The sequence below is a fragment of the Cygnus atratus genome, chromosome 5 (assembly GCF_013377495.2).
Source record: "Cygnus atratus isolate AKBS03 ecotype Queensland, Australia chromosome 5, CAtr_DNAZoo_HiC_assembly, whole genome shotgun sequence".
Lineage (NCBI taxonomy): Eukaryota > Metazoa > Chordata > Aves > Anseriformes > Anatidae > Cygnus > Cygnus atratus.
The window spans coordinates 19,652,105-19,671,597 of NC_066366.1; the positions used below are offsets into that span (position 1 = coordinate 19,652,105).

The following is a 19,493-nucleotide window of genomic DNA, read 5'->3' on the forward strand; positions in this document are numbered from 1 at the left end:
ACAGCGTTCAGTCTCATATCCCTCTCAGGACTGCTCCAAGCACTGGCTGCAGCAGTGGGTTCTCTTACTTTTATATCCGGAGCTGGGCAGGCACCTCTGCTCCTGGCCGGAGGGGCGAATGGGGCCCGTTCCTGCAAGGCCACGTGGGGAGTGGTAGATGATGTGTGGAGGCTTGGGTTTAGTACCGGGGGGAGGCAGAAAGCCAGAGGCTGTCCTAGCGTGTGGAGGGATGGGATGGACACTTAGCTGTGCCGTCTCTCCCCAGGAAGATCTGGCAGAAGGAAGGACCCATGGCCTTCCTGAAAGGGGCGTACTGCCGAGCCCTGGTCATCGCCCCTCTCTTCGGCATCGCACAAGTCGTCTACTTCATCGGCATCGCCGAGTTCCTCCTGGACATGCTCCCGAAGCACCGGGCCTAGCCCCGGCATGCCTGCGTGTGCCTGCCCGTCCTCTGCTGAGCCGAATTCATCCCCGTGTCCGTCGTCCATGTCGATTGGTGTCAGAGCAACAGCACAAAGGGTTCGCGCGGGAGCGCCGAGACGAGCAAACATGGGGAGGGAGAGAGTCCCTTTTCTGTCTTCACCTGGAACCTGCCCCCTCCTGCTCCTTCCACGGACAATACCTAATTATGCATATCTTGTTCTTTTTTTTTTCCTTTTTTTTTGTTGTTTGTTTTTAATTGTCATTCTTAAGGACACTGGTAAGCACAGACTGGGCCTGCAGATCCCTAAGTCTCCTCCCAGCATTTGGAAGGAAGAGGGATGGGAAAGTAATAACCTGAGCCCTCATCCACCTCAGCTCCCTCTTCCTTCCTGGAGGTTGCAGCTGGCTGAGGAGGAGCTGGAGGGGCAGCAGTGTCCTGTGTCCCCTCAGCCCCTCCTTGGCTGTGCTGGGCCCCACCTGGGGGGCAGGTGCTTTGCACAGGGGCCCAGCACTGCTGGAGGTGTGGCAGGAGGGGATGCTGGAGCTGGCAAGTTCCTTGACCTGGAAACCTCCACCCCTTCCCTCTCCCTTGCTCAAAATTGAGTTAGACTTGGGTGAATCTTTTGGAGATCGGCGAAGGGGAGAGGGGCTCGTTGCTAGTGTTTTGTAATTATTTTTGTTTTAAAGCAAAGGGACTTCCCTCCCAACTAGGTGTCACAGGCACATCAGCGAGACGCAGAGCTGAGATGGCTGCTCTGTAGGGAACATGTTCGTGGGATCATATGGATGTCTGAAGGTGCTTCACTGCTTGGCTGCAGGCAGGGGAGGGAGAGGAACTTGGGATCAATTTTTTTTTTTTATAAGTAGGGGCTGTGGGGAGGGAAAACCAACCAAGCAAAAATAAACCACTTACATTCCTTCAGCCTCCCCGCCCCAAGGCATCAAGTGGTGGCCGCAGCGCGTGCACGGTTAGCTGTGCACATTTTCTGGCCTGGCCCCAGGTGCAGGAAAGGAGGAAGCTATTCTGTTTCCATAGGGCCCAAGCTCCAGGAGCCACACTGTAAGGGCTGTGCATTTGTTTGTACCTCGCCAGGTGAAAACACAAGGTCTAGTTTTGCTTCGAGGAGCTGTTTGCACCTGCGTGATTACGGGATCGAGGCCTGTGGACCACAAAATCTCATCATCCTGCTCGCTTCTGGGGTAGCGATCGCTGTTGGGTGGCAGGGGGCAAATCCACACTTAAGAACCCACGCTGTCAAAGGGATACTGCCCAGCTAAAATCACTTGTCAGAGGACTTTGTTAAGTACTCTCTCGGGCTGTGTTATTAATTCTAGTTTAAATTATCTTAAGTGCAAGACCGTCAAACCCAGCGTGATCTTCTCCATTATTTATTCCATTTGGTGCAATCCACCCGACCTCGATGTTTAAATTAAACCAGTCAAATCCACTTTTCATTCCTTCTTTTCACTTTTTTCTCCAGGCACTTGCTTGGCGTTTGTGTTTCAGATGTATATTTAAATTAATTTAACAAAAAAAATCCATATTTTTAATGTTTGAAAGAAAACCACCTCTGTTTCAACGTCCTTGGGTTAGTCTTTTTTTCAAAACCTGTACGTTGAGGGCCTTCTTCCTAGATGTGTCCCCTTTCTCTTAGGAAAAGTTGTTCTGTGGCTGATTTGTTACTTGTCACTTTGCTTCTGTGACTCACTTTCCTTTTTTATGACTTTTCCTTGTATCTGGGAAGGAATCTGTGCAAAGATGATCTCTGAGTCTGATAGATGTCTGTGGTGTGTGTAGTGCCGTGATGCTGCTCTTGCTCTGGATTTCCTTTGGGTGGATTAAAAGAGAAAGATTTGTGGTTTTCTTTTTTCTTTTTCTTTTTTTTTTTTTTCCTTGCTGCTTTGTGATTTACAAAGAGGGTCCCTCAGAGAAACTCTGCATCTAAAGCAGTGGGGTTTCTGCTTGCCCTTCTGCACGGGGATTGCCCCTTGAAGCTGATGGCCTGGGGACCCCCCTTGTGCTGCCTGAGTGTTGGCAGCTGGGGGGAAAACTTGGTTCAGGTGCAGGGCTGAAGTCGAGGGAAAGTTCCCCTTCTTTTAGATGCTTTTAAAAACCTCTTTGTAAAACTGCTCCCTCCTCCTGAAACCTCCAGCTCCTCCTGTGCCTCACAGGAAAATCGAAAGAAGTCAGCCTGAGCTTCTGAGCACTCCTTTGGAGGAGCGCAAGCTTTGCCAAAATAGGGAAGAGAGGTGGGATTCATGCCAGAAAGCAACAAACTACCCCAAATCCCACTTGCCTAGAGGCTGACGTTTATGGTTTTCCAAATCCAGGTGTAAGTTTGGGGGAGCTCGGAGCTGTTTTCCTCCCTGCTTTCCCCATCCTGGGACCCAGCATTTCAGAGGGGTGAGGGCTGGGGGGCACCTGAGGGGCTCAGGAAGTGGCAGCGGCTGTAACCCCGCGGGCTGTCACCAACCAAAAGCCAAATACAGGTTAAACTGGGGGAATTCCAGTCAATTAGTCACTTATTAATAGAAACCTATTTTTTTTTCCAATATTAAGAAATAAAAGCAAACAAACACACTTAGATCAACACACCTCTGCCCACCCCAGCCAGGCCTCTGCTACCCTTGCTGCAGGTGACACTTGTCCCCGGGGCAGGGGACAGCAGGGGTGGCACCTGGAGCATCCTAACCCCATTGCTCCAGCGTGGGTTTCCCCTTGGCCACAGCCCCTTTTTGGTTGTACCTTGTCCTGTGTCACCTTGTCCCTGCGCTGGCCCTGGATCTGGATCTTTTTGGTGCTTACTGCCTGATCTTGGCAAGGAAAAACTGCCCTGGAGGAAAGGGGGGAAATGTGCTAAGAAGTGAAGCTTCCTGGAAAGCAAGGAGGAAATGTCCTAAAGCAGTGGGAGGAAAATCCTACAAAGCAAAAGGGAAAATTCTGGGGAAACGAGAGAGAAATCCTTGAAAGCTACAGTGAAATATCCTGGAGGGTGATGGGGAAATTTCCTGCAAGACGAGGTAGGAATGCCCTAGAAAGCTCTAGGGGGCGATTCATCAAAAGCAAAGGGGCAAATTTCCTGGGAATCATCAGGAATTTTGTAGAAAGCAATAGGTGGTGTTCCTAGAAAGTAATGGGGGAGCTAACAGTGACATTTGCTTGAAAACACAATGGGAATTCCTGGAGTACCAACAGGATATAGAAAACCATATCGGGTGTCTCCTGGGAAGCAAAGAGGAAAAAGTGCTAGGAAGCAACGATCACATTTCTTAAATAAAAAATAAAAAAATAAAAAATAAGTGTCTTTCTGAAAACAAAAACAAATAAAACTTTTGGAAAATTGGTAAAATTCTTGGAAAGCAAAGGGGTAAAATGCTTAGTAAATAAGTGACATTTTTTGGAGCACGAAGGGGAAATTTCCTGGAGCAAAATAGGCTAGGGAGCAAGGGAGGCGCTTCCCAGAAAGGAAGGTGAATATTTGCTGAAAAGCAACAAGGAAATCTCCTATGAAGCAATGGAGGAGTTTCCCAAAAAGCAATGGGAGGGAAATACCCTGCAAAGCCACAGGGAACGTTCCTGGAAGACAAGGAAGGAGTCCCTGGGAAGTAAGGGGGAAATTTCCTGCAGGGCAACAGAGAGGGACAGCAGAGGAACTTTGTACAACGCAACAGGGGGAAATCCTGGCAAGGAAGGAGAAGAAATTATTGGGGAGCAAAGGGAAATTTCCTGGGAACCGTTCAGTGCTTCCTCTTAAGCAACAGGGAGAAGTTCCTGGAAAGGAGGAGGAAAATTCCTCACAAGCAAGAAGTGTAAGGAGAAAGAGGCCCAGAGCAGGTGCTTGGGCCCCAAGATGTCAGCACTTGAGGCCTGTCTGCCTCTGGGGGCTTTTTGGTTTTAAACGCTCCCTGCAGAGCTTGGCCAGGCTCAGGGAGAAGCGAGTGCTCAGCCTCAATGCCGTCTGCCCTAAGCTGCTGCCATTCCCCGCTTTCCCCACTCGTTTAACGCGTGGCCTCCCCAATCCCGGAGGTGCGGGGGGGGGGCTGTTTTCCGTGACGGGCCCCTGACACTTACTGGAAACCAGCTGCAGCCCGGCCGGGTGCCGCTTCCCCTTTCCAGCACAGGGAATTTGCCCCCAGCCTCTGTCCCCCTCCCAGGGGCTTGCGGGGCCGCAGCACCTGAAGGTGGGCACCCTCATGGGGTGGCATCAGAAATGTCCCCGTGGGGACGTACAGCATCAGGCCTGATTTATTTTTTTCCCTCTTTTTTTGTGTTAAACCCTGGTATTTCCATCAAGCGAGGTGGCAGCGGTGGCAGGAGGCTTTGTGGTGGTGCGGCCGCACTGTCCTCGGGCTGCGCGGGGAGCCGTCACCCTGGGAGCTCCATTTCTCCACTCATGCCCTTAGCGTGCAAACCGAGGCAGCCTGAAAGAAGAAGCCTTGCAATAAATATCGAGCAAACAGACATAAGAAAGGAGGCGTGGGAGTTTCCAGCCCCAAGGTCAAGCCCTGCGTGCCTGTGCCAAGCCGCCGGTGCACCCAGAAAGCCCCGGTGGCGGTGGGTGCAGCCGATTCCCAGCCGGACCTGGGCGTTTTGGGGCGTCCAGGGGCCAGCCCCGTTCTGCCCTTGGTGCTGCGTTACTCCGTTTTGGGGTGCTGCCTTCCCTTGCCTCGGCTTTTTGGGGCTGGAGCAGCCCGTGGGGAGCGAGAGTGCCCAGCAGCCGTGCTGGATGCAGAAACCACAGCCGCGGCACCGAAACCGGGGCCAGGAGTTGCCGAGGTCGGCACCAGGCACCCCACGGCCCCCCCACCCAGCACAGCGGGGCCTGATACTGCCCGGGACCCCCCCCCCCCACCCCCGCCAGCCCTCATCGCCTCCGGGCCTGCAGCCCCCAGGGTCCAGCTTTTTCAAGTGCAGCTTTCAGCCTGGATTTGCTTTGTTGTTGTTGTCGTTGTCGTTGTTGTTGTTGTTGTTGTTGTTGTTGTTGTTGTTGTTTGAGGGGTGGGGGTTGCAAACATTGCAGCCCGGCACTGGCCAGTGCAATAATTACCTCTGAGGGCACAAATTGCTTTTGGGTGGGCACAACGGGGCTGGGGGCTGCTCCTGCTCACCCCCCGTGCCATCATCCCTGTGGTGTTTGGGGGGGCCGTGCACCCCCATCCTGAGCCAAGCCCCCTGCACAGCGGGGACGGGGAGGGGAAGGGGGGGACCCTGTAAAAGGGGGACCCAGGGGTTGCAGCTCGGTGCCATGACCCCCCCCAGCCAGCCGCCCATTCCTCCCCCCCCCGGCCACCCAAGCGGCCGGTTTCAGTTTCGGGAGCCCCACGTGATTTCCAGGAAAGCCGCTCCCGCTGCCGCTCCTATAAGAACTGGCACTCACGGAAGGGAACCCCTATACCAAGGGGTGAGGGGTAAAGGCACCGGGACCACCCCCCCCACCCCCCCCCAGCCAGCCCTGCCGCTGCTGGGGGCTTCAGCAGGGGTGCGAGGGCAGCGGGGACACCATGGCAGCAGCGGAGAGCGAAGGGTAAGCAGCAGCCACCACCTACCGGGCAGGGGGCCCAGCACCGGGCCAGGGGTCTGCGAGCCCCAAGCCCCCCGCGATGACGGCCCCGTGTCCCCGCAGGGATGCCCAGAAGCTGCGCTTTGGGCCGTGGCTGGTGAACGCCATCAACAGCGGCTTGTACCAGGGGCTCTGCTGGACTGACCCGGCCCGCAGGGTCTTCCGCATCCCCTGGAAGCACAACGCCAGGAAGGACGTCACCAGCAGCGACATCGAGATCTTCAAGGTGGGTGGGATGGAGGGGAGAGGTGGCCACCCCACCTGGGCCATTGAGGTTGGATGGGAAGGGGGTGCAGACAGCAGAGACCCCAGAGCCTTCAAGGGAGGTGAGATGGAGGCCACCCGCAGTGACCCTGAGGTGGTGAGGTGGAGGCCGCCAGCAGCGCCCCCCAAGGCCTTCAAGGTGGGTGGGAATGGGTGCAACTGGCCCTAGGTGGCCCTGCTTGAGCAGGATTGGACCAGAGGGCCTCCAGAGGCCCCTTCCCACCTCACCCCTTCTGTAGGCAGGGGGGGACCAGCGGTGACCTCAAGTTCCTCAAGGTGGGGGGGACGGGCTGACCACAAGGCAGGGGGGACAGGTGTAGGCCAGTAGTGACCGTGAGGTCTCCACGGTGGGTGAGCTGGGCAGACTTGGGGGGGGGGGGGGCACCGGGCGTCCCCCAAACTGGGTGTCCCCAGAGCTGGGGTCCCTGCGCTCACCCCCCCACACCCCCCAGGCCTGGGCGCAGGCCAGCGGGAGGTACGAGGGGAGCCCCGAGGACCCGGCCAAGTGGAAGACCAATTTCCGCTGCGCCCTGAGGAGCACCCACATGTTCACGCTGCTGGAGGACCACTCCAAGAACAGTGACGACCCTCACAAGGTCTTCGCCGTCAACTCAAGTGAGCCCAGGCCCGCAAGGAGCAATTGGGGAAAGGGGGTCTGAGCTCAGGGACCCCTCCCTCACCCCGTTCTCCTTCCAGCTGCCCCCCAGCATGGCCAGGACGGAGGTTTTGGGGGCCCTGTGGCAGACGCCCCGCCGCAGCAGCAGCCACAGGTAACGGGGTCAGCATGGCAGGAGGGGAGGGAGCCAGGGCCAGCAGCCCCCGTCCCCCAAATCCTTGGGGTGCTCCAGAACTGGAGCCCAGCACCCGCCCCCCCAAGCCCTGTCAGTAAAGCCCCCTCCTGCTTCCCTTTGCAGCTGGAGCTCAACCACCACGATGTGGCCCCGCAAATCGCACCCCGAGGTAGGCACCGGTCCCCCAGCTTGTGCGTGGGGGATCTGGGTGGGTTTGCCCCAGGGCCGAGCCACCGCGGGGTCCCCCTGGCTGGCAGGGGCTGTAATTTGGGGTCGCCGATGGCTGGTAAAAGCTCCCCCCGCCGTGCCCCCCCAGGCAGTGCCACTGCTACCACGACGCAGTCGCTGACGCTGGAGGACCTGGACATGCTGCAGTTGGTGCTGCAGCACTGCAACATCTCCACCCTCGGCCCCACACCGTCCCCCTGGCCGCCCGCAGGTGAGACTGGCCCTGCCTGGGGACGGGGGGAGGCGCAGAGGGGTTGGGGTGACCCTGTCCCCACCTGTGATGTCTCCTCAGGGGATGTCCTGCACGACGAGGATGCTCTGCTCCAGCCCGGCCCCAGCCAAGGCGGCTGCCTCCCCCCAACGGTGTTTCAGGAGTGGGGGCCCGTGGCGGAGCAGCCCCCGCTGGGCGCCTACAGCCCCTCGGACCACATGCTGCTAGGGGAGCAAACCATCCCAGGTGGGTGCGGCGGGGCTCCGGCCACGGGAAACCGCCGTAATGGGGTGAGAAGTGGCTGGGGGGGGGGGGGGGTGTCCCCGAATTGCGAGGCCGACGCTGCCCCCGTGCCACTGCAGGAGCTGTGCCGCTGCCGTGCCACACGCTCCCCGCTGAGCAGGAGCCCGCCGGCCCCGTGCTGTCCCCGGGCGAGGCGCTGCTCTTCCACCCCGCCGCCAGCCCCCCGCCGCCGGCGGATGACACAGGTGAGGGGTTGGAGGAGGGAACGGGGCGATGTTTTTTGGGGCCGCCGCCGCTGACCGCTGCTTGGCACAGGGATCCCCCCCCACCTGGACATCACCATCTACTACCGGGGGAAGACGGTCCACCAGGAGGTGGTGAATGACAGACGGTGCCTGCTGGCCTACCAGTCCCTGGACCCGGCGGTGGCCCTGCAGCCAGGGCAGCGCGTCCTCTTCCCCAGCCCCGAGGGCCTGGCTGACAGCAAGCAGCGGCAGTTCACCGAGGAGCTGCTGCTGGGCGTGGGGCTGCGGCTGGAGCAGCGCGCCGGCAGGCTCTTCGCCACCCGCCTGAAGAAGTGCAAGGTCTTCTGGGCCCTGTCGCAGCAGCTCGACAACGGGAAACCCCCGCCCAACCTTCTGTGCCGGGACCAGGAGACCCCCATCTTTGACTTCAACGTGTTTTGCACAGGTGGGGAAGGAAGGGTTGAGGTGGTGCGAAAGGGGGCAGCCCCAGGCTTGGCACCACCCGAACCCTCCCATCCCTTTTGTCCCCACGCTGCCTGCTGCCGTCTCTCGGGCCCACCCCAAAGCCAAGCCCTGCCTTTGCTTTGCAGAGCTCAGGGACTTCCGCGACAACCGCAGGGAGCGGTCCCCTGACTTCACCATCTTCCTCTGCTTCGGGCAGTGCTTCTCCAACTGCAAGCCCAAGGAGTCCAAGCTCATCCTGGTGAAGGTGAGCGGCCCCGAGGGGGCCGATGGCCACCCCTGCAGCCCGGGGAGGTGTTCCTTGGGGGCCGCGGGAGGTGGGAAGCCAGGGAGGGGAGCCCTCAGGGGCTGGGGGCGATGTGGGGCTGGGTACGCGTGGAGTGGGTCCCTCGGGGACTGGGGAGATGGGGTGCCCTGGGTGCCTCCTTCCTCGGCTCTAGGGGGATGGGGCCACAAGGGCTGCCATGCGGGGAAGCATGGCACCTCCAGGCCACGGTGCCCCTTTTCTGCCCCAGCTGGTGCCCAAGTTCTGTGAGCACTGGTACGAGCAGGTGCAGCGGGAGGGAGCCTCCTCCCTCAACAGCGGCAACGTCAGCCTGCAGCTCTCCGACTCCTTCAGCCTCTACGAGCTCATCGAGCAGTACAGCATGCAGATGGACTGACACCCCCTGCCCCTGCCCCCCCGGCCTCTTCTGCGGCGCTTGCAAACTGTTTTCAGGTGCTCTTGCACCCGGATGGGCCGATCTCACCGCTACACAGCAGGAACAAGCTGCGTTAGCTCTCCCTGGGCACATCTGGCAACCATGCCCTGGCCACAGGTGCTGATCAAGAATTAACAGAGCACACAGGGGGCCATGCAGGCCAGCCACGTCCCACCCTCCGAAAGAAAGCAGCTCTAAAAGCTCCAGAAGTGGTTGGCAAAACCTTTTCTCTGGCTGTGCAGCACTTTAACCCTGCAGTAGCAGCGGGGCATCAGAGGTGGGATCCCTCCTCCGCCCCCAAGGACAGTTTCACCGGCTGGTGCTGGAACTTACACTCAGCTCTTCTCAGCCATGATGGGCAGCTGTTCACCCATGTTTTTGTAGAGAGTGGTCATTTACCGATTTATTTTTCTGATTTTTTTAAAGTTTAAATATATGTATATGTAAAGGTGCTTCCTGCTTGCTGGTGTTGCATAGACATCTGCCCCTGAGCCCTTCGTGCCCCTGAAGCCCCTGGGCCAGCTTTGTCCCAGCAGAGCCCCGGCCAGCCGCAGCCTGACGGAGGTGACCACATCCCCTTTGGGAAAGGGATCGATGCAGGGGTTATCCCCGGCAGCAGGGAGTAGGCTGCTTGATGTGCAGCTCAAGAACCAGAAGTGGCCTCAGCAGCTAAATTAGTAACCTTCGGGGCACCAAATTGCTGCTGTGCTTTATCTTGTAGCTGCTGACACTAGGCTCGTACGACAGCAGTTGTAAGCACGCTGTCCCCCGTAGATGAGGTGACTTCCCACGCACGAAGGACGCATTTATTTATTTATGCATTTATTTCCATGCATCAGGGATGCATACAGGACTTGCAAGCCAGGAAGAAAACGCGTTTAGGAAAGCTTGTCTCTGCCTTAAAAATAATATTTCTGTCTTCCACAAGCACCTCCCTGCTGGCCTGAGGTTACTCACTTGAGATGTTCTGGAAAAAAAATAGAGTCACTGCAACACAGAGCACAGGAGAGCACCGCAGGACCAGCCAGCTGCAAGGAGCTGCTTGGGGAGGGTGGCACGGGGACACGGGCAGGGGACCTGCCACGCACGGCCCCACACCTACCTGCCGGTTGACGTGGATGCTGCTGGGTCCAAAGGTGGTGGTGCCGTAGCTGGTCACGTAGTAGTGAACGGCAGGCTGTGCTGGGGGCGCCTCCCGATGCGTGGGCACTGCAGGAGGGGACCGTCAGCTGTTAGGCAACTCCGCTCCCATAAACCCAGCAACGGAGTTATTCAACCCTAAAGATAAACAGGGAGCCCCACTGGTGACAGGATGGCAAGTAGCAGCTGCTTTGTACTCAGAGAGAGAGGGAAAACTGCTGCGGTTTGGGTGTCGGGGGACATGCTTCCAGGAGGCATGATGGGCAGTGGGAAGGGGGGAGCACAGCCGGTGTTCCCAGGCCTGGCTGTCACAGCCACCGCCGGCGTGGTGGCCAGGGCCTGCCCATGGGGTGAGACGCCCCGCACCAAAAGGGTTTGCAACCCACCAAACCGCACAAAGTCTACTCGCTGCCACTGGTGGGCAGCCAGGAAGAGAGAGCTGTGAAGTGAGCAGGCACTGGGCATGGGATTTCCCCTACAAGCTCCTCACCGTTTAGAGACAGTAGACGTGTCCCTTTACCCCCACACCTCCCATTTAACCCCCTGCTTCTCGTCTGGCTGCTCTGTGGCACTGCCCTTTCCGTGCAGACCACATCAGGACACCATCAAGAGGTGCTTTCCTCTGCCCAGAGCTTTTCCAGCACAAACCCAGGGCCGCTGGGCTCACCTTTTGGTAAGAGCAGCTCTGTTCCAAACCGATGACCACACGTTCCACAGGTTTTAACTTCTTCCTTCGTCCTGTAAAGGAAAAAGCCCTGAGAAGAAGAAGGAGCAGGATCTGCCTTCAGCACTTCCCATGGAAGATGGTGCCAAGGCGGTGGGCGAGGATCCCTCTTCCCACTCTGATGTAGGGTCCCCGTGGTTGGTGGGATGGGGGCCACCTTCCTGAGTGCCCGAGCCCCCGGCTCCTTATGAAATGGAGGAAATCTGGCACTGCCCTGTCCCAGACCAAGCCAGAGAGGACATTTTGTGACTCTTCCCTAAGCCCCCAAGTCTCAGCTTTTTTCTCCTTTCCTTCCTTGCTGGAGTTTCTCATGCCATTAAATGCTACCACCCGTGTGGCACAGGCTCAGGAGAAGGGCAGCACAGGACCCAGCAGCATTGCAATGAATTCGACACATCTTTTAAAAGCTGATCAGCCTCCCTGGCACTGCAACAGCAACCATCGGGCTCCAGCCCCGTGTCTGGTGACACAGCACATACATACACAGCGTTTTTGCCGTCCATGTCTGGCCAGACCAGCTCCGCAGGACAGCCAGCAGTCCGGCAAGGCGTCTTCACGCACACATGCAGCCCTGGCCACTCCTCTGAGAGCTTCTGGACGATGAACACGATGGCCATGAGGAAGTCCCAGGTAAACTGGAATCCTTCCAGACAGAAGGAGAAAGCCACAGTTACTCACAACCGCCCAGAGCGGTGGCCTGGGTGAACGTGGATCATTTCCAGCCTGGTTGTGTCCGTCAGAACTGGTGTGCCAGCTGTTTTTCACGTTAACCTATTTCCAGCCCTCTTCAAAGGGAATTGCTGCAGAGGTTTTTGGTTGGGAGCCATGGCACCAGCGCAGCACGCATGCCGCATGGGGACAGGGATCCTTACCTGTCGTTCCTGCTGGCCTTCTGCTTCGGAGCTCCAGATAGCTGTACGCCCTCTGGTTGTTCTCTTTGATCAGCAGAGGCTTCCCATTGCATATGAGCAGGCAGGTCACCTTGGCCACCCAGTGTGTGGAGTAGAAGGAACAAGCTTTCACCAGGAACCTGCAGATAGATTGCCTGTGGCTTTAATCTCCTTCCTCCTGCACGGGGAGAAAGTGTGGCACCTGGTGGACCTCAAAAATACGGAACCAATGCCAGCCAGAATCGAGCTAGAGGATGAAAGAGGACCTCAAAAAGCTCAAGCAGCCTCTTAAGCCAAGAGCTGCTTCCACGTTTGGCCACCAGATAAAACTCTAGATAGAAGTCAAGAACCCCAGGAGACCTTCCGGAAACTGGAACTGTCCCAGTGGAAACTGGACCCTTCCCAGCTCTCTGCTGTAGTGGGACTGGGAGATCTCCAAGTGCCCGGAGACTAGCAGAGACTAGCCCTGTGGCCTGCCAAAAACCACCCTGCATTAAAGATGAAGCAGAAGGACCGTTATCCTTGCTCACATCCAGACAGCAAACATCAAAATGATTCGTGTAAGGTCCCACAAGTGTGGGGTAGAGTTGAGGTCCCACCGTGGTCTCCCGAGTCCTGGCCTCGTGCCTCAGCTGGTATGGTCACCACAGCTGAGAGCCTGTCGTAGCTGCTCTGTACCAAACCAACCCCAAAGCCAGCCTCAGCACAGGGCCAGAAACAACTGCTTACCTCTGAAAGAAACCCTCAGGTATTTCAGGCGAGAAGTAGGCGCGGATGTGGAGGTCCTCAGGGTGATCTCCTCCCCACACCTCAGCAACCTCTTCGGTCTGGTTCAGGTAGGTTGGGAACAAGTACCAGGACTCCCCTTGGCCCCGTGTGGTCTCCCACGGCTTCCCAGGCACAAACTCGCAGGCCTGTGGGTCAAGAGCTTTGGCGTGCCTCACCTCCAGGCAGAGCTCAAAGTGCTCCAGGAGGCTGAAGAGCTTCCCTCTCCCTCTGTGGGGCTTGTACCCCATGATTTCCTCAAATACGTCTTGCATCCCTTCCGAACAGAGCTGGTACTTCACCAGAGCCCGCACCGCCCGGTGGCACAGCATTGCCTTTGACTTGAAGGTCCACACCCAGTTGGACCTGTCTCTGATGGTGGCGTGCTCTGCGATCAGCGTGTCCACGGAGATGCTCTCCAGCTGCTGCACCAGGCGGTACCTCACGAGGAGCTGGGAAGGAAGAAAGGGAGGCAGGAGGCTGCAGTGAGAGGAGCACCGCCGAGCTCAGGCCGTGCAGGGATCGTGGTCTTTACCCCCGTGCTTACCCTGAACATAGTGATGAGGAAGGTGGGCTGCAGAAAGACGGTGCTTTCCAGGTGCTTGATTTCCTCGTACCACACAATGAGCCCGATGCGGTGGAGGTACCGCAAGATGTCCTGGAGAAGCTCTCTGTCCAGGCTGGCCAGGTGCTCACGCAGGGAGAGTTTGCTGAGCAGGTACTGGAGGTCCATCATGCCTAGAGGGAGACGCTGGTGCTCAGCACGCTGCCCACAGCTGCCAAGCCAGCGGTCGGAGGCTTTGCAGAGCCAAGGAGCACCACCAGTACCCACGGTCACACAGGCCGTGCCACCCCTAGGGCAGCAGCCGGGACCAGAGTGCTGCTCGGTGCCTGAGGCCCAAGGCGCTTTGCCCACCCTGGGCTGTCCTGCTGCAGTGCTACAGCAGAGGCCTGAGAAGCAAAGCTCAGAGGTTATGCGAAAGGTGTGCACAGACGTCCCCAGGGAGGCGACCAGCTCTGCTGTTGCTCACGATGAGTGCCAGGGGAGCATCCCCATGTGCACAGATGTCCCTTAGGGTGCTGTAGCGAAGTCACCGTGCAGGAAGCAGCAATGCTTCGGCCCACCACCCTCCAGCTACCATGACCTCGCCTTGCCTCGGTGCTGGCAGGTGCTGACATCCTGCCAGGACCTCAGCGGAGCATCTGAAAAATGAGGCTGTTTCTGCTTTTTTCAGTGTTTGAGTGCACGGCTTGTTTCCCACTAGAAGACCTCTGATGGCAAGTTTAATCTCAGTGTCATTTAGTCATGCAGAGAGCACAGGGAGATGGGCAACAAAATCTGGCTTATCTCCACAACACAAAGGAGTTTGCTCCTCACCCTCTAGCCCTGCGGCAGCAGGGGAGCCAGAGAGGACTCCAGGAGCTGGAGGAAAATTTTTTCTTTTGCTTTGGAAATGTAGGTGAGGAACCAGAGCTGCCTGCTAGGCCTGTCACTGGAGACACAGAGAAGGGGCTTGGGGCATTAAATGAAGTCGGCAAGACGTAAGTTTGGAAACCAAAATGGCTCACCGTGCTCGGCCACCTCCTCACCCTGCGCGATATCCACGATGGCGGCTTCCACCTGCCGGTAGACAGGCGGCAGCACCCGGACCACCTCGGGGAAGAGCTCTTCGTTCCTCACATGCTCCAGAATCGTGGCTTCGAGCCTTCTGATGTCGCGGTGGTCTGTGCAGTTGACAGCAACTAAGTCTAAGATCTGGAAGAGAAAAAGCACGCACACCTGCCAAAGGGAAGACCAGTGGAGACCTCCATGAGGTACCATCATGGCATCAGCTACCCCACTAAATGGGCCTGTGTAAGCACCCCAAACCCTGCGAGCTTGCCCAGCTCCCCTGATAGCTGCAGCAAATCCACAATAATCTCGGCCCTACGGTTAACATGTGGCTCTCCATCTCCTTCAGCCTCTCCCACTGGTCCACATAAAACTCAGGCTCCTCACTGTCCTCCAGGTTGTTGATGAAGTGAGCAAGGTTGTTTTTTCTCTCCACCAGCATGGCCGCGATCTTGGACATGATGTCGGACCTCTTCTCCTCCACCTCTCCCTCCCGGCAGCAGTCCACATGGGTTCCCACAGGAAGCACCACCGAGTTTGGGACTCGCATGGACAGGTTGTTGATCCAGAAACCAACAAGGTCCTTGAAAGTGTCATCGTTAGTTTGGTACCTGGGGAGGGAGAGAAAGAAAAATTCCCAAATTCACGTCTAATGCTCTGAACCTTTGAAGACTGAATCCTTGAAGAGGAATCTCTGAGGCAGAAAGCAAATCTGGGGACCACTTAGATTGGGATCAACTAGTCACAAGACAAGTTAATGCTTAAACCTCCCAAAACAGGGGCCTTTGTTAAGGTGATGCCAGATCTAGTGGCTTACTAAAAAGCATGATCTCCAAAAAGGGGGAGAAGGAGATCTATTTATGCCAGCAGAGAAAAGAACAGCTATCAAGGCACAATGGAACCGGGAAGAATTGTGGAAATGGAAAGGAAAAGCTTACCCAACCCGGGTTCATTTGTCTGCTCCTGCTCTGCCTTGAATTCGGCACTTACCTGTGGAGGTTGATGACAAGGATGACAAGTGCCTGTGGGGTGATGAACACGTGGTGAGTCATGTAATACTCCAGCTGGCCAGCAAAGTCCCAGAAGAGAAAAGTGAAGTCATCGATCCGGAACTCGCTGATCTCTATCCCAACCGTTCGCTCTTCCTTGGGCACCAGTTTGGTTTGTCTCTGCTTCAGGCTTTTGCAGATGGTGGATTTCCCTGCCAGAGAGGCCCCCAGGAACATGGTCTTGACCCTCTTGTCCTCCTGCCCTGAACCATGTTGGAGCTGGTTGAAGTAATTCAGGATCTGCTGGATGCCACCGGCGCACACTTCGCTGGGTGGCTCCCTGAGCGGGTTCCCATTGGCCTTGAACATTTTCAGGGACTGCCCCTGGAATAGCTCCTTGGGGAGCTGGCGAAGGGCATTATTCTGCACGTGGAGCTCCTGTAGGTTTGCCAGCTGCAGGACAGGCTGGGGAAAGGTTCGAAACAGGTTGTTGGAGATGTTGAGGTACTGGAGGCTGCCTCGACAGGCTGCCAGGTCCCTGGGGAGAGCACCAAGACGGTTGTTGTTCAGCCGCAAATGCTTAAGCCTGGGGAGATGGGAGAAAATCCCCTCTGGGATGACCCGGATTTGGTTCTGATTCAGTTCGAGCTTCTCTAAACAGACCAGTCTCTGGATTTCGTTGGGAAAGTCCACGATCTCGTTCTTGGACAGTATGAGCTTCTTCAGGTTGCAAAGCTTAGAAACGCCGGTGATGCTCCTGAGTTTGTTCCTGTCAAGGTCAAGGCTCTCCAGCGCGGGATTGCTCAGGACTGCTGGAGGCAGCACCCGCAGCCTCTGGGTGGAGAGAGTCACCTCCCGCAAGCAGTCCTGCTCCAGACCTGGGCACGTGGGACAGGAGTGGTTTGTAAGGACCCCACGCAGCTACTGGCCTGCTGGAAGAGAGCCTTTCACCCTTACGGGGCAGATCGTTTGCTCTCTTGAGACCTTGGTCTCAAAGTTTTGCCAAGCGCATACTGTCCAGCAAGGCAAAGCTGAGGCTAAACGCAAAGAGCTGTTTGAGCAGCGTGACCACAGCTGCGGGCTCGATCTGCTGCTTGAGCAGCTCCTGGCCCCGCTCAGGAGAGGGAACAAAGCCGAGACGAGAGGATCTTGTCTGGGCCTGAAGATGGGGGAAGCAGTAGAAGAAACGGCGCCCACCGCATCTCAGCGGGGAGCCCCAGGGTCGCAGTAACAGCTTTGCTCCCATTAGAGCACTGTGAGCTGCGGCAGCAGATGTGGCTACCCTAATTTCAGCAGCGGGCTGGCAGGGCAGAGCCGACACGTGGCGGAGAGCTGCTCCCCGAATAACCTGCCCAGCTCGCCCTCGTGCTGCCACCCGCCCCCAGCTCCAGACCACAGCCAAGGCGATGCTTTGAGGGCAGGGCTGGCGAGATCAGACACTTCCTCTCTCACATCCTTCCCCTCCAGATGCAGGCTGCAATTTCCCAAATTGCTGCTGCCAGCCCAAGGAGACTGGGGAATAACACGGGGAGAGCAGGGGTGTCCCAGAGGATAGGGAGCAGGAGATGGGAGCTGCAGAAGGCCTCGGGCCAGAGCAGCCCCAAAAGGAGGGTGCTTATAGCAGAGGGATTTGCACGTGAGAATAGAGCTGGGGTTCACGACTAGAAGAAAACTAAGTTAAACTCGCTCTCCTCTCCCTTGTTTCACTTCCTTGCCTGATGACGCCACGCGCGGCACCCCCTTGCGCAAGATGCCCTGCTCAGGAGCTTTCAGCATCACCACCTAAACCTGGAGCGTGCCATGAGCCCGCTTGGAAAGCAAGCTTTGACCCACTCCCAAACACCTCTTCTCTCCTCTCTCCTCCTGAAAGACAAGCCAAAGGGCTCCCACCACCGTCCGAACCGGGCCCCGTGAGCAGCACAAGGAGCCGGGGCAACTACTCACAGGCTCTGGGCTGGGCCATGGCCCTGCAGCGCAGCACCGGCCGGATCCTCCCGTTTGCTCGGCCTCCCCCTTTCGTTTCCTCCTCTTGTGTGGCTCCCCGCCTCCCCGGGCTCTGCACGGGAACCCCACCCTCTCTTTCTCCATCCATGCCCAGAGCAGCTCCCGACAACTCGAGCACGCCTGGGCAGACACCAAGCCCTTGATCACCCGGCTCGAGAAATGACGGGAGGAACCCGGCCTCCTGTTTTCAGCTGCCCGTAACGTAGAGGACTCGGAGCGGTTCTTCACGGCCTCCCCTCTTTGCATTCTCTTACTGGACAGAAAACCAGCTAAATTGCAGAGCAACTTCATTGCTTTTAAATCCTTACGGTGGGGCAAGGGTACCTACCTGTACTGCTTGGCAATTATGAAGCATTTCCCACACAGAAACGAGCCACCACCCACGACCCTGGCCTCAGCGTGCTGTACACCATCCAAACCAATGTAGCCCTAAAGGAACACTCTTCTCTTAAAATGCAGGGACAAGGGCTCTGCGTGAGACAGGCCTTCACCCCTACAAGGAGGACAGTGACCTCTTTCAACACTGCCTTGCAAAAGCCAGAGAGCTCGTTCCTATAAAGAATGCCTGGAGGTCATCTATGGGATGAAGACGGTGGCAGAGCAGGGCTCGTGTCAACCTCCAACAATCCTAGTGTTTGCTAAAGGAACTTCTCTTTAGCGTTAGTGTTACCCCTGGTGTAGAGGAGGGGAAGGACATTAACAGGAGGTTATTGCACATGTCAAATAAGTAAGATTTCTTCCATTGAACACGTGGCAACGCCTGATCTAAGGTCAACCAGAAAAAAAAATGCACATAGAATATGCAGTATACTAGAAAAATTGTTTTGTATAACATGCTCAAAAAGGCATTTTTAGGTATGTCGCTCATCGTAAGTCAGCCCTTGGGAGAGGCAATTTCATGAATTTATTTTTCACAGTAGACAGAATGAAAGAACCAGTATTCTTCCTCACGCAACTTCAGGGGAAAGCACTTGCATAGCGTGTATTTTTCAGCTTCAATGCTCCTCCAGGCAAGGGCAGGTGCAGATGTAATTGAGATTCAACAGTTCCTAGACTATACATACATCTGATATATCCTGCACCAGGCTATTACCTTTGCAGCTAATTCAGACTAGTACCAACCAAGAACTGAACACAGTGAATCCATCTGAGGAACAAAGCAGACAGTTATTGTCTTCCTGGTCACCAACATGGTTGTTTCCATTACTGGGTAAAGCTTTGTTATTCAAACCTTTTGTCAGATGTGGGCTGATCACTGCAGAATTGTTCCTCTGATAAATCCCAAAGTGTCTGATTTTCAGCCTAAGCAGAAACACAGCTAGATAACGCTCTCATTCTTGCATCAACAATGCCATAAAGGCTTCTGGGCTTTATTTTCTCAAGAAACCTATCAGAAGTGTTTCTGTTTACAATCCCACACCCATCTGTGAGGCATGTATTCTAGCTACATGTTTAACTTTAAAACTAAAACTTTTCTCCCTAAAAAAGAGGCTTTATTCCAAAATTTTCAAAGAAATCCAGAAGTCATCAACCCTTTATACTCCATTCCGTTTGCACTTTCATACAAAGAACAGACCAGGGAAGAGCAATTCCAAAATGCTCAGGGCTCATCCTTAAGCACATCTCTAGGATAGTGAGATAGCGAATCGTGGCAGTGAAGTGGTGTGCCAGGCCGGGCAGTACTGGTGGAGGTTTTTTGACTGTTTAAAACAAACAAACAAAAACACACACAACAGATACTTGGAACCCGTCAGAATTACAGTATGCCCACAAAGCTCGAGATAGAGATCAGAGCTCGCAGAAAAGTCAGGAAAGCCAGCAATGGATGGAGGTTATTCCTATTTGTGAGCTCTTCCCATGCTTGCCAGGAAAAATAAGAGCTGAGAAGTTACTTGCTTCATAAAAAAATTACCCCCGAGAGCCTGTTTTCTCTTTGAAGATGAGCAGCAAGACCCTCAGAGGGTAGTTTCTAAGTGCACTTTACAAATGTTACTGCTAGCTGGTCTAATGGGCCACCTATATTCAGATCCCCTTGAAAGGAAAAGCCACTAAGTTGTTCTCTAAGTCGTAACTTACTGTTTTTCTCTCCAGCTTCCCTGTTAAATGTCTTCTCTCTTCCTAACACTGGCAAAAGGAAAAAGGTGCTTTTTGTCACGTTCAAAGGTGCTGAACATATTTTTAAGTTGCTGTATTTCAGATGATCATTTAGAACAGCAGTTGCTCTGCAGTATGTGTGAACA

The 19,493-nt window shown here is 55.9% G+C and overlaps 3 protein-coding genes and 1 long non-coding RNA gene across 10 annotated transcripts in view; 2 read left to right on the forward strand and 2 right to left on the reverse strand.

Moving 5' to 3' along the window:
- The window catches only part of SLC25A22 (solute carrier family 25 member 22), a 46,637-nt gene extending 44,766 nt beyond the window's left edge, over window positions 1-1,871 (forward strand). For all 7 annotated transcript variants that reach the window (XM_035552313.2, XM_035552314.2, XM_035552312.2 and 4 more), the window contains one exon: window positions 266-1,871. In XM_035552313.2, the coding sequence (XP_035408206.1) occupies window positions 266-419 (154 nt within the window). In that variant the 3' untranslated portion in view covers window positions 420-1,871. The remainder of the gene's footprint in view (window positions 1-265) is intronic.
- Window positions 1,872-2,414: 543 nt separating this feature from the next.
- LOC118250838 (uncharacterized) lies at window positions 2,415-6,143 on the reverse strand. Its single transcript, XR_004779572.2, has 3 exons — window positions 5,971-6,143; window positions 4,496-4,845; window positions 2,415-3,257 (listed from the first exon to the last, which is right to left on the reverse strand). It is a non-coding gene; the product is annotated as an uncharacterized LOC118250838 (long non-coding RNA).
- On the forward strand, window positions 5,793-9,582 carry IRF7 (interferon regulatory factor 7). Its single transcript, XM_035552310.2, has 11 exons — window positions 5,793-5,948; window positions 6,048-6,210; window positions 6,701-6,863; window positions 6,945-7,018; window positions 7,163-7,208; window positions 7,356-7,478; window positions 7,560-7,724; window positions 7,841-7,966; window positions 8,037-8,411; window positions 8,557-8,675; window positions 8,944-9,582. Exons 1-11 carry the CDS (start codon window positions 5,926-5,928, stop codon window positions 9,088-9,090), a joined length of 1,524 nt encoding a protein of 507 aa, XP_035408203.2. The 5' UTR covers window positions 5,793-5,925; the 3' UTR covers window positions 9,091-9,582.
- Window positions 9,583-9,934: 352 nt separating this feature from the next.
- Window positions 9,935-17,499, reverse strand: LOC118250729 (malignant fibrous histiocytoma-amplified sequence 1 homolog). The gene is made up of 12 exons (XM_035552029.1): window positions 17,323-17,499; window positions 16,264-16,408; window positions 15,251-16,127; window positions 14,580-14,871; window positions 14,218-14,404; window positions 13,196-13,386; window positions 12,613-13,100; window positions 11,866-12,023; window positions 11,477-11,636; window positions 10,937-11,007; window positions 10,232-10,338; window positions 9,935-10,096 (listed from the first exon to the last, which is right to left on the reverse strand). The coding sequence occupies exons 1-12, from the start codon at window positions 17,497-17,499 to the stop codon at window positions 10,079-10,081; spliced, it is 2,871 nt and encodes a 956-aa protein (XP_035407922.1). The 3' UTR covers window positions 9,935-10,078.
- Window positions 17,500-19,493: the final 1,994 nt, after the last annotated feature.